The sequence below is a fragment of the Macaca mulatta genome, chromosome 4, assembly GCF_049350105.2.
Source record: "Macaca mulatta isolate MMU2019108-1 chromosome 4, T2T-MMU8v2.0, whole genome shotgun sequence".
Taxonomy (NCBI): domain Eukaryota; kingdom Metazoa; phylum Chordata; class Mammalia; order Primates; family Cercopithecidae; genus Macaca; species Macaca mulatta.
The window spans coordinates 125,303,066-125,316,378 of record NC_133409.1 but is presented as its reverse complement, the minus strand read 5'-3'; the positions used below and the strand labels follow the sequence as shown (position 1 = coordinate 125,316,378).

General features: G+C 37.4%; 2 protein-coding genes across 6 annotated transcripts in view; both read left to right on the top strand.

The window, feature by feature from the left end:
- BAG2 (BAG cochaperone 2) overlaps positions 1–13,313 on the top strand; it is a 406,790-nt gene that overhangs the window by 197,901 nt on the left and 195,576 nt on the right. The window lies entirely within an intron of this gene.
- The window catches only part of BEND6 (BEN domain containing 6), a 74,348-nt gene that overhangs the window by 27,884 nt on the left and 33,151 nt on the right, over positions 1–13,313 (top strand). For 4 of the 5 annotated variants that reach the window (XM_077998737.1, NM_001257859.2, XM_077998739.1 and 1 more), the window contains 2 exon segments: positions 790–1,009; positions 11,475–11,652. In XM_077998737.1, the coding sequence (XP_077854863.1) occupies positions 890–1,009; positions 11,475–11,652 (298 nt within the window). In that variant the 5' untranslated portion in view covers positions 790–889. 5 annotated transcript variants of the gene reach the window in all.

Below are 13,313 nucleotides of genomic sequence, written 5' to 3'. Positions count from 1 at the left end.
AAATAGCAAAAGTTAAATTTCATTATTTAACATCATTCACCACACCCAGCAACTTTTTTGTATTTTTTGTAGTGATAGGGTTTTGTCATGTTTCCCAGGCTGGTCTTGAACTCCTGGGATCAAGCAATCCTCCCACCTCGGGCCTACCAAAGTGCTGGGATTACAGGTGTGAGCTGCCACACCCAGCCTACTTTGTCAGATTTTGATAAATGATTATTGCTTAAAATCTTTATGAAAGTACTATTGCCCTTGAGATTTTTTCCCCCATTTTTTATGGCACAATTCTTCAGTTTGCACCAAGGAAAATCTTGCGTTTCAAGACTTAAGAACTTTTAGGGAAAAAAAACCTTTTAAGAAATTCTTACTGATTTCCCTGGAATATTTTAGTCTTTGGTTCTTGTGATATCTATTATTAACGTCTTTTTCCTAAAGATATATAAGGTCAGTCCTCTGAGATACTGGTATTATAACTTTGTAATGTTTCTAGTTTTTTAGACTCCTCATAATATAACTTTGACAAGAAAAAAACTTATAAATATGAAACAGTGTTACAATGTTTGATTTTGTAAATGACACCTCACTGCATATCACATCATGAAAATACGAAAATCTTTGTGATGATGATGAAATTGGAAGACTTTTGCTTCAAATGAAAATGTGTATGAAATTCATCAGTGGAAGAAAGAATAGGAAACATTAATAAAAGTGGTTTATCTGAGTGGCTAGTACCATTATGAAACATACAGTTGTGAATATGTTATGTGTCATGTTTTTGTTTTTGTTTTTAAGGGAAAGCATTAACTTTTGAGCTACGTCCAGAATAGCATCATCTTCATGGGTATTCCCTACTCCTAGGATTTCAGAAAACCTTTGATAACTAATTGAGAAAATGCAGAAGATCTTGCAGACAGATGAAATTACCGATACACAAGCTGTTAGAAAAGGAAAGAGGAAAAGGACAGAGACAATGGACTCAGAAAATGCAAATAGTGACATGGATAAAGGACAGGTTGGTTTTTGTTACCTTGATTCAACTTTATTATCTAGCTCAATCATAATTTCATGATTTCTTTCATAATTTATTAGTGCTTCGCCCTCTTATTTCATTCTTTTCATTTCTTTGTTCAATGGAGAAAATATAATCTTATGTTCTTCTTCTTTTTAAAAATGTTTTGTAGAGAGAGGGTCTTCCTGTGTTGCCCAGGCTGGTTTCAAATTCCTAGGCTTAAGTGATCCTCCCACCTCGGCCTCTCTAAGTGCTGGGATTACAGGTGTAAGCCCCTGCATCATCTTATGTTCTCTTTTTAATGTTGAACAGTTGAGTTAGAAATATACTCAACAATTTACCTGCTTCTGTTTTTCAAACTTTCCTTAATAGTCTGAGAAAGTAAAAGATCAGCAAAAAGTCAAAAAATATTTTTTCCTCCCCCCAAATACTGAAGAAGTTGGAATGCCTCATCTTTAAGACATACTGTTTGCTTTTCTTTCTAGACCCCAGTTTGTGGCCCGTCTTTATCACTGGTTTGGTCAGGGCGCCTCTCCTATCTTTATTTATTGATTTGTGCCTTTTAAATATGAATTCCCCACTCCCATTCCCCACCTATACTTTGGACAACCAATCAATATATTTATTTCTGTATCTTTTTATTTGTGTGTTTTTGTAATACATATATTTGTGTATGTCTCTGTAATGTAGTGTTTTATTTCATATATTCTTATTTAAATAAATATTACATTCTTATGGTTTAAAATATTTTTTAGAGGTTAACAGTGAAAAGTCTCCCTCACATCCCTGTCTCCCACTTATCCTGTTCCTGCTGCCAGCCTCCCAACAAAAGTAATTATATTTATTGCTTTCTTGTTTGCCTTTCCAGTGTTTCTTCATTCAAATAAATCAAATGTGAATATACATTCTTATCCCTGTCTTTGGCACAAAACTAACCATATATATTGTTTTACACTTTTCTTTTTTACTTAATATATTTTGAAGGTATTTCAATTATTATACAGAGAGCTTTGTAGTTTTTACAGCTCCATGTTATTGCACTGTGTGTATTCACCATCTTTTATTTAACTGATTCCCTATGATAAATATCAGTTGTTTCCAATCCTTTTCTCATTATTTAACACAAACCACACAACCCTGTGCCACCTTATGTGTACATCATTTGGTAGTACAGTAGTATTAAAATATAGACCTTAATCTGTTTCTGATTTTCAATCAGCACTGTTTTTTAAAAAATAAATTTTATCGTGCGTATTTCAGGTATACAACATCACATTATAGGAAACATATAGATAGTAAGAAGGTTACTATAGTGAAGCAAATTAACATATCCATCACTCACAGTTACCCATTTTTAAAATTTTTGTGACAAGAGCAGATAAAATCTACACACGTAGCATGAATCCCAAACACAATACAATTTTATTACCTATGGTCCTTGTGTGGTACATTAGATCTCTAAACTTGTTTGTTCTATGTATCTGCTACTTCGTATCCTCTGACTTACATCTCCTCATTTTCTCTCCTCTAAGCCCCATCTGCCCTGGTAATGACTGTTTTGTTCTCTATCTCTGTATATTTGAAAGCTTTTTTAAGATTCCATATATAAGTGAGATCATGCAATAATTTTATTTCTGTGTCTGGTTTACTTCACCTAACATAACATCCTCCAGGCTCATCTACATTGTGGCAAATAGCAAGATATTGTTCTTTTTTAGGGCTCAATGATATTCCGTTTATAAATATATTAATTCTACAGTTTCTTTATCCATTCATTCATTGATGGACACTTTGCTTGTTTCCACACAATTAGCACTGTTTTTAATACCTATCTATATTGCTATGCATACATCTGATCCATTGCTTCTAGCTGCTGCATAGCACCGTATTTTATTTATTCTTTCCTCAGTGATGAATACCTAGATTGCCTCCAGCATCTTGCTACCACAAACAATGACAAAGTAAATATCCTTACACATGTCCTTTTAAGAAACTTTGTGAGGCCGGATGCAGTGGCTCATGCCTATAATCCCAGCACTTTGGAAGACTGAGGCAGGAGGATCACTTGAGCCCAGGAGTTTGTGACCAGCCTGGGCAACACAGGGAGAGACCCTGGCTCTACCAAAAAATGTTTTAAATTAATCGGGTGCAATTGCTCACACCTACAGTCCCAGCTACTTAGGAGGCTGAGGTGGGAGGATCGCTTGAGTCTAGGAGTTTGAGGCTGCAGTGAGCTGTGTTCCCATCACTGCACTTCGGGCTGGGTGACAGAGCCAGACCTTGTCTCAAAAAAAAGAAAAGCAAAAAGAAAAAAAAAAACTGTGTGACAATTTATCTGGGATAAATACATAGGAGGGTGATTTATACCTTATAAGTTATATGTTTATTTCTAGTTCATTTGACTGGATATTATAAAATTACTTTTCAAGAATGTTCACATCAGTGTACGTGCCCAGCATCAGTGTTTAAGAGGTTCCTATATTTGTATTTCCCTACAACCATTAGTGTTAATATTCAATTTTCTAGTTTTTGCCAAATTGATGGCTGAAAATGATATCTCATTGTTTTAATCTGCTGATGCAGGTTTGGGGGAACTCAAGGATTGCTTGAGAGGTAAAAACAGTCACATGCTCTTGCAGGCCGGTATTGTGGCTTCTTTTGCAAAAACTTAATAGCTTTCTAAACCACTTATTTCTTTTTTGTTCCATTGAAATTCACTATAGCCAGAGATTTTATTTGATCATAGACTGTAAGCCTGAAAACTGTTCTCTTCAATTATGGCATCTGTATTCAGCCTCTTTTCTCTCCAATTCATGACAGTTATCTAAACACCATACAAAACAAAAAGCTTGAAGGTAACACCCTGCATGTGAAGCTTACCACTGGGCTGGATCCCATTATCTGGCAAGAACACAAAGAAAAGCTCTTGAGAAAGCCTTAAGGATACAGTCTTACCTCCTGCTATTTAGCTATAAAAGTAATTGGCTTTTTCAAAACTTGAAGATTGAATATCACTGGACTCTCACTTAATTTAAATTGCATGCTGCACTCAGAGAGCCTTCCATGTCTGCTTGCACACTGACCAGCACTGACAAGGAGTAGCTGATACATACCAGCATTCTTTTTCCAGGCTCAATAAGCTGGTGGTCTGCCTTCAAAGGTATTCCAGGTGACTGTTGTCCAAATACGCCCCAAGATCTAACAAGAATCAATGGCTATCCAGCATGCCATGCCTGCGAGCTTTTTGTCTACCACCTGACCTCTCAGTAATTCAAATATATTTCAGGTTTTAGGTATTCCTACTTCTGGGTATTAAATTTTGGACTAGTTATGGTATATGTTGCAAAGGCTGTAAAATAGACCCAAATAACATAATAGTGTCTTATACAGGATGAAGTTTATTTCCCTCTTACCTAATAGTAAGAGCAGTTTAGGGGTGCTACGGCAGCTTCACATGATGAGGGTCCCTCTTACTTTGTTGATCTACCTTCATCAACACACAGTCTCTATCTCTGGGTCTACCCTCCCCTCACCCTCCCATCATGCCTTCCCCTCTGCCAACAGAAGAAGGAGAATACAGGCAGAAGAAGGCATGCTTGTTCTTTTAAGGTTATGAACAAGTCAGTGGTCCAAAACACTCCTGCTCATATCCTATTGGAGCGAACTTAGTCATAGTCACACTGAGCTGTGTGGGAGTCAGGGAAATGAAGCCTTTAGCTGACAACTATGAGCCCAGCTAAAACTTTTATGGTACTATAGAAGAATGGTAGAACAGACACCTGGAGATAGCTAGCAGTCTCTGCACTGTCCATTTTTCTATTAGGTTTTTGTTTTCTGTTCGTTTTCTTGGTTTATTCTGATAGATTTCCTGTTCTGTCAATTCTTATTGATTTGTATAAATACCTTATCTATTGTAGAAATTAGTCTCTTACTGTTTGAGATATTACAAATATATTCTCCCAATCTAATATGTGTCTGTTAACTTTATTTCCTTCCACTGATGCTTACAAATGGATTACTTTTGCCTGATGTCCTTTCCCTCTTGTAGCAACTTGCTAAAACTTGCTAACAAGAACATAGATTCTAATTACTACTAATAGAATTATGGTCTCAATAGGTCATCTTCAGTTTTTAAAATTTTCTTATTTCTATTTAATCAATACATAATTTTTTCTTTAGGATTTATACATTTAATATGAGTACATTAGCTATTTGCCTACTTATGATATTAGTAATTTTCATCACTATAAGGTGTATTACACATGTATGTATATACAAACACATATATAACAATGACATATACAAACTTATACATATATTGGTACATTTATAAAATAAAGGTTGGGACCAGGCATAGCGACTGGCACCTATAATCCCAGCTACTTGGGAGGCTGAGGCGGGAGGACTGCTTGAGCCCAGGAGTTTGAGGCTGCAGTAAGCTAAAATTGTGTCACTGCACTCCAGCCCAAGCAAAAGAGTAAGACCTGTTTCCAGAAAATAATAAATAAATAAATAAATAAATAAAATAAAAGTTGAATGTAAATGCTATAAATCATATAAAAATGTAATTGTATTTTCTATAGCCAATCTCATCTGGCTTTCAATTCTCCATTCTTGATTGATAAGACAATAAAAAGCTTAAACTTGTTTATTCATTTTCTAGTGTAAAACAGTCTTTTTGAGCTAATATTATTTAAGTCACTTCAGGATTTAAGCCTCAGTGAATTCTAAATTCTTCCCCTCCTCCACTTTTTACTTCTTTTCTTGGGAAGTGAACCAAGTTTTTCGAAGTCTTACACTCAGCCTCTGGGAAAAGATATCTGATCTTTTACTGAGGTTTTCACTTTCCTGCCTTGTTTCAGGGTGTCCCTTGGTGTTACTGTTGAGCCAATCCTTACAGGTCCATTGGGGATTCTATTGGTAGCTGCCGCTGAATTTTGCCATCCTGACACGCACTGCCGTCTTCTATAATGTTCTGGCAACTTGTGGCCTCTCTGTCTAGATATGAAGCTGTTTGTGTTTCTTTTCTTTTCTTTTCTTTTCTTTTTTTTGAGATGGAGTCTCGCTCCATTGCCCAGGCTGGAGTGCAGTGGCACAGTCTCTGCTCACTGCAACCTCCACCTCCTGGGTTCAAATGATTCTCATACCTCAGCCTCCCAAGTAGCTGGGATTACAGGCATAAGCCACCACTCCTGGCTAATTTTTTTTGTATTTTTAGTAGAGACGAGGTTTCACTATGTTGGCCAGGCTGGTCTTAAACTCCTGACCTCAAGTGATCTGCCCACCTCCACCTCCCAAAGTACTGGGATTACAGGCATAAGCCACCATGCCCGGCCAGCTGATTATATTTCATTAGTTTCTCCAGAACTTACCTATCCCCTAACTAGGACACAAGCACCATTTGGATTCTCCAGCTGTTTTGCATGAGCTCCGGGAAATCTGGATGTTGTCTCTGGCCCATTTGTCTGGACACCAATTTGGCCATTTCCTATCTGTGGCTCAGAGAGACACCATGTTACCCTGATGCTGAACATGCAGACTCTTTGGGGAACTTAAGAATGCACTAAGCAAGGATCCAGCCTGCTGTTCTGGGATTGCCCCCATTTATCTGTATGTCTCTACCATATACTCCCACCCCTGGGATTCATCTCCTTTCCCCCTAAAGCGCAGGGGCAGGAAAAGCAAAGACATTTAAATCAGATTTCATGCTAATCAAGTTCTTATTCCCCAGGCTCCTCCTCCATGCACCAGAATGTCTTTTCTTTTCCTGGGCAGTAGAGGCTTTCTTTATGTTATACCTTTACCTCTTCTACTCTCAGGTTAATTTTTTAAAATTTTATACAACAAACTTCTAGGTTTGTATCCTTATAAATTCCACTCTGTATTCCAATTTTCCAGATGTGGATATATATACATATGTGTGTGTGTGTGTGTGTGTATATATATGTGTGTGTGTGTGTGTATATATATAAAGGCCAGTTTGGTAGTTTGAAAAAATCCTTTTATCTCAACACAGCTTGAATGTTACAACTTAAAAGCATATGTTTTCAAATAATTGTCTTGCTATTGACCTTTAAAACTATTTTTTAAAATAAAAGGTAAATGTGAATGCTTTTTTTCCATTTTTCCATTTTTTGTTTGTTTGTTTGTTTGTTTCTGAGACAGAGTCTTGTTCTGTTGCCCAGACTGGAGTGCAGTGGTGCGATCTCGGCTCACTGCAACCTCCGCCTCCTGGGTTCAAGAGATTCTCTTGCCTCAGCCTCCTGGGTAGCTGGGACTACAGGCGCATGCCATCATGCCCAGCTAAATTCTTGTATTTTTAGTTGAGACAGGGTTTCACCGTGTTAGCCAGGATGGTCTCGATTTCCTGACCTCATGATCCGCCAGCCTCAGTCTCCCAAAGTGGTGGGATTACAGGCATGAGCCACCGCACCCGGCCGTGAATACTTTTTTCCCCACTGAATCCGCTCTCCCCCAATACGCCCCAAAATTGACCTTATAGGATAGTCTCAATCAGAAGGTTGTGAATGGGAAATATGAAGGGAAGTGGATAAAGGAGACGAATTACAAAGAAGGGAACTTATGTTGTATACTAACATGATTAAAATGATTATTGAATGTTTACTATGTGCAATGCAATATGACAGATGTTCTCTATATATTGCCTCATGTCAACTTTTATTTTTTTTCTTTAAAAATACAATGAGCTCCAATAAAGCTGCTGCCCATCCCAAGACCTAAAACATTACTATACCTTATAACTTCCTATAGACTCCTAACCTACCCCATTCCCTGCCTGCCTCATTCTAGAAGTAATCATATTCAATTTTGTTTAATTTACTTGTGTTTTAATAGTTTTATAGGCCGGGCATGGTGGCTCATGCCTGTAATCCCAGCACTTTGGGAGGCCGAGGTGGGCAGATCACTTAAGGTCAGGGGTTTGAAACCAGCCTGGGCAATATGGCAGAACCTTGTCTCTACTAAGTGTACCAAAAAAATTAGCTGGGCATGGTGGCACGTGCCTGAAATCCCAGCTATTCAGGAGGCTGAGACAGGAGAATCACTTGAACCCAGGAGGTGCAGGTTGCAGTGCGCCATGATCGCGCCTCTGCACTCCATCCTGGGAGACAGAGTGAGATTCCATCTCAAAAAGTAAATAAATAAATAATAACAATAATAGTTTTATAAAAATATATATACACAACTATAATGTAGTCTCATTATACATTTCTATATAAATATATTATATATTATAGATTATATATCATATATGACATATATTTACCTAGATAATGTATCATTAGTTTTATCTGTTCTTAAACTTTGCAAAAAGTATACCATATATTATGTTTACTTCTGGAACTCGCATTTCTCACTCAACATTTTACCAAAATTCATTCATTTTGTCTGTAATGTATTCACCATCAATGCTGTATAATATCCAAACTTGTAACTAACGCATTTACCCATTGTCCTATCAATGGGAATTTGGGCTGTTTTCAGGGTTTTCGCCATTATGAACAACAGTATTATGGAAAGTCTTGGACTACAAATATTGAAAATTTCTCTTATGTATAGACCTAGAAATCAATTGCAAGATCAGAGGGTAGGTGAATGTTAAAATTTACAAGATAATGTTAAATGTTTTCCAGAGTAGTTCTGCCAATTTACATTTCCACCAGCAATATGAGGAAATTCCATTGATCTATGTCTACTCCATGCTTTTGTCAAGCTCATTCATATTTTTGCCCCAAATCATATCTCATTGTCATTTTGATCTTCTCTTCCCTGGTTGTTAACGAAGTTGAGCATCCCTTTGTATATTTATAAGCCCTATGGGTTTTCTGTTCTGTAAAATGTTTGTTCATGCCATTTGCCTATTTTTCTATTTAATTGCTGGCTTCTTTTTCCTTACTGATTTGTCACCTAACAGTATTGCAAATATTCACCAGTTGCGATGTGTCTTTTCACTTTCTTTAATGTGCCTTAATGAAGAAAAGTTCTTAATTTTAATTTAGCTGAATTTATTAACCTTTTTTATTATGATCAATTATTTTATGCCTAAGAAATTCTTTCCTGCCCCAAGTTCAAAATACCTGCACTTATATTTTCTCACAACTTAAACTTTTGTTTTTGATGTTTAAATTCTTTATCCATATGAAGTTGTGTGTGTGCGCGTGTGTGATAACAGATCCATTTCCTTTACGTTTTTTTTTCCAAACGGTTAACCAATTTTTTCAAGCTTTATTTGTTGAACAGATCCCATTTCTGCAGTAAGCTGCCATGCCATCTCTATCATGTCAAAGTTCTTCATCTGCATGCATCTATTTTGGGCCACTCTCTTTTTTTTTTTTTTTTTAGACAGGGTCTCGCTCTATCTTCCAGGCTGTGATGTGATCATGGCTCACCACAGCCTCAACCTACCAAGCTCAAGCAATCCTCCCATTTCAGACTCCCAAGTAACCAGGACTACAGGTGTGCGCCACCATGCCTGGATAATTTTTGTGTTTTTTGTAGAAACAGGGTTTTGCCATGTGCCCCAGGCTGGTCTTGAACTTCTGGGCTCAAGAGATCTGCCTGCCTCAGCCTCCCAAAGTGTTGGGATTACAGGCATGAGCCACCATGCCCAGCCTCGGGCCACTGTCTTCTATTTCTTGGTCATGTTGTCTATCCCTGAACCAGCACCCTACAGTTTTCTAGATTTTTAATAAACCTTTGTATTTCTGAAGAAACACCCTGCTTCGTATAGTTCTTTAGCATTGCTTTAGATATTCTTGGCCTTTTGTTCTTCCATATAAATTTCAGAACCAATTTATTAGGTTACCAAATGTCTTTTTAGATTTTTATTTAAATCATATTAATTCCATGGCTCAATTTTGGGATAATCAGTTTTTTAAAAAAATTAAGGATTCTACAGGAGTCAGACAATCTTAAGATCTCTTGCAAGTTCCAACATTTACTAGATGTGTGACCTTTAATAAATGACAGTTTTTCTAAATCTATTCTCTTCATTTGTAAAGTGGGTATTTCATATGAAGGTACAGGTAAAGTACCTACAACACCACTAAATGCCTGGTGGACAAACAACAAATAATTTTTATCATTTTCACCAATAGTGTTGCAATCTAATGAAAACAATATTACTTGTAAATAATGAGCCACAATCATGGTTACACAATAAATTGATAATTGAAATGAATTGAACACATTTAAAAATAAATTAATTAAGACTTCTTATCTCTGAACATGATGTCTCTCTACATTAATTTAGAAGATTATCTTTGGTAGCTTTCAGTCAAGTATTTTTTTTTTACTTCCTTCATAAAGATCTTGCAAATCTTTTGTTGTGTGTCAATGACATCTGCTCTCAGGGTTTAAACATAAATGCAGAATATTTAGGCTCTAGGGATTGAAAACTGTCAAGAGAATCTATAAAAATTTACTTTCTGGAGTTGTTTTTTTTTTTTTTAATTTTCACTTTGTTTTTGAGACAGGGTCTCCCTCTGTCACCCAGGGTGGAGTGCAGTGGCGCCATCTCAGCTCACTGCAGCCTCAGCCTCCCTTTAATCCGGTGATCTCCAGAATAGCTGGACAACAGACGCATGCCACCATGCCCGGCTAATTTTTATATTTTTTGTAGAGACGGGGTTTCACCACGTTGCCCAGGCTGATCTTGACCCCCTGGGCTCAAGCGATCCACCCTTCCTGGCCTCCCAAAGTGCTGAGATTACAGGTGTGAGTCACCATGCCCAGCCACTTTCTGGAGATTTTAAAGAAACGTTTTAGGGAAGTGTAACATATATACAGAAGAGTAAATGTATAAAAACTGTATAGCTTGATTATCACACAATAAACACATCCATATAAAAAATAAAACATCACCAACACCCCAAAGATTCCCTCATGTCCCCTGTCAGCTACTACCCTACACCCCTCCACAGGTACCTCCTGTCCTAATAAATAGTAACCTTTTGAACACTGTGTTAGGAATTGTTTGTAGCTGGCAAGTAGAAGCACTAACTCTGGTATACCCTGCCATCTTGTTAAGCTTTTCTATTTATTAAATCATTCGTCTCTGTGTATTCACAGGTGAAAGAAATAAGGTTTAGATGGTGAGGCATTCTGCTCAAATCCGGGCTGTATATCAGAGAAGAGCAGATTTGAATGGTGGTCTTATCGATTTTATTCTGTTTTGCTAAATTATCTACTTTGTATTTTTCACTGAAGTTAGGCAGAAATTCAGAATCCTGGTTTCTGTTTCTCAAGAGGCATATGTACATGAAACTTTGTTCTGCCCTTATTTTGAGTTCCTCTGCCTGCTGGAGGACAAAGCTTCAGCTAGATCCGCAGCAGGAAGTGCCTGTGAGAACAAGAAATTTGTAGTCCCAACAACATGCAGTGGTTAACCTGGGATAAATCACTAAAGATGCTATGAGGCTTCTTTTATTGTGCCTGCCTTCTATTTTAGAGAGACCCATATTCGGGAAATGCCTTTCTGCCTGGTGAAAGCTCCAGTGAGGATGAGGAGCCTTTAGCAGAATTGTCAAAGGAAGAATTGTGCGCCAAAATAAAAAGCCTGAAAGAAAAACTAACAAACACCCGGAAAGAGAACGGCCGACTTCGACAGTCTTTGGTCATGCTTCAAGGTAAACGTTGAAAAAATTGACATTTTAGATAAAAGGGAAAGTATATCATCATTGGAAAGTATTGCAAATTAGCTGTCAAGAATAAAAAAGAAAATCCATACCTCTGGGAACTCAAAACTCACAGTTTTAGAAAAAAATCACTGATTATATAATTTAAACACAGAAGCACTCTATTGAAAGATCTAGCTTATGGCTCAAAAAATTTTAGATTCTCCTACAAAACACTAAATATTGTATTCATTTAATAGTGTTTAAGAGACATTTATTGAGCATTTAATATACGCCACTCACACTGCTAAGCCCTAGAGAGAAAACATTGTTAAGACAGAGCAAACATGTTAAGGTGCCCATGATGTGCTTAGGTCACCCCTCTCTGCTAGGGAAATCTCTAGAAAATGGAACTTATTGTGATTCTTCATGAAATCACTGGAATTAGAGTCCATAGAGTACATCTTCATTTTTTTCTGTTAGGAAGAGTGACTTGGGAAAACAATAGCGTTCCACTGGAAAAATATAAAGAAGAAAACTCACCACAAAATACTCCAGTGTCTGGGGAAAAAAATGAAAAAAGGAGAAAGAAGCATAAGCAAATTAAAAACTACTTGGCTTAATGCCTTTTTGTAGGATCCTATGTGATGTTCATGTGTTTATTTTTTCAAAAATTATGCTTTCCATTTGTAGTTAAGCACTATACATTATTTTATACAGCTGAATATTTTGTAATTAGGATACTATGTTGGCAGCACTCAGTTGTAAAACAGTAAATACACAGAACATTTTGAAAATAAGTCCTTCCAGTTGCTGTGCACAGAATGAGTACAAGTGGTACAAGAAAGTGAGGCAGAACCACCAGAAAGGCCGTACAATCATCCAGTCTCACATAGTAGCAGCCTACCCTACAACAATGGCTTATGAAAATAAAGAGAGTGGGCCGGGCGCGGTGGCTCAAGCCTGTAATCCCAGCACTTTGGGAGGCCGAGACAGGCGGATCACGAGGTCAGGAGATCGAGACCATCCTGGCTAACACGGTGAAACCCCGTCTCTACTAAAAAATACAAAAAACTAGCCGGGCGAGGTGGCGAGCGCCTGCAGTCCCAGCTACTCGGGAGGCTGAGGCAGGAGAATGGCGTGAACCCGGGAGGCGGAGCTTGCAGTGAGCTGAGATCTGGCCACTGCACTCCAGCCTGGGTGACAGAGCGAGACCCCGTCTCAAAAAAAAAAAAAAAAAAATTAGCATGAATTGCTAATTAAAAGCATTAATCTTGGAGCTATAGACCTTGGCGTGAAGCCCAACTTTGCTTTAAAACTTTGGCCATATTATTTCACTGTGCCCTTATCCCCCACTGCAATTTCCTCATCCAAAAAGCAGAGGAAAGCCATATATGACTTCCTTGTGGCTATGAGAATTGAATGAGTGAATTAGTAGAAATGCTTTACCCAGTACCTGGCACAAGAGAAGAACTCAGCAATGGTAGTTATTATTGCTGTTATATATTTTTATTGACACCTGACACATAATCCATTCCCAAAAAAAACTGTAGGCTAAATTTCATTATAAATATAGAAGAGAAAATTTTAAATAAAGAGTACCAATCAGCTTCAATAGCATATGAAAATAATCACTTACTATGACCAGTTTCTTTTCTCTCCCAGGGTCCAAA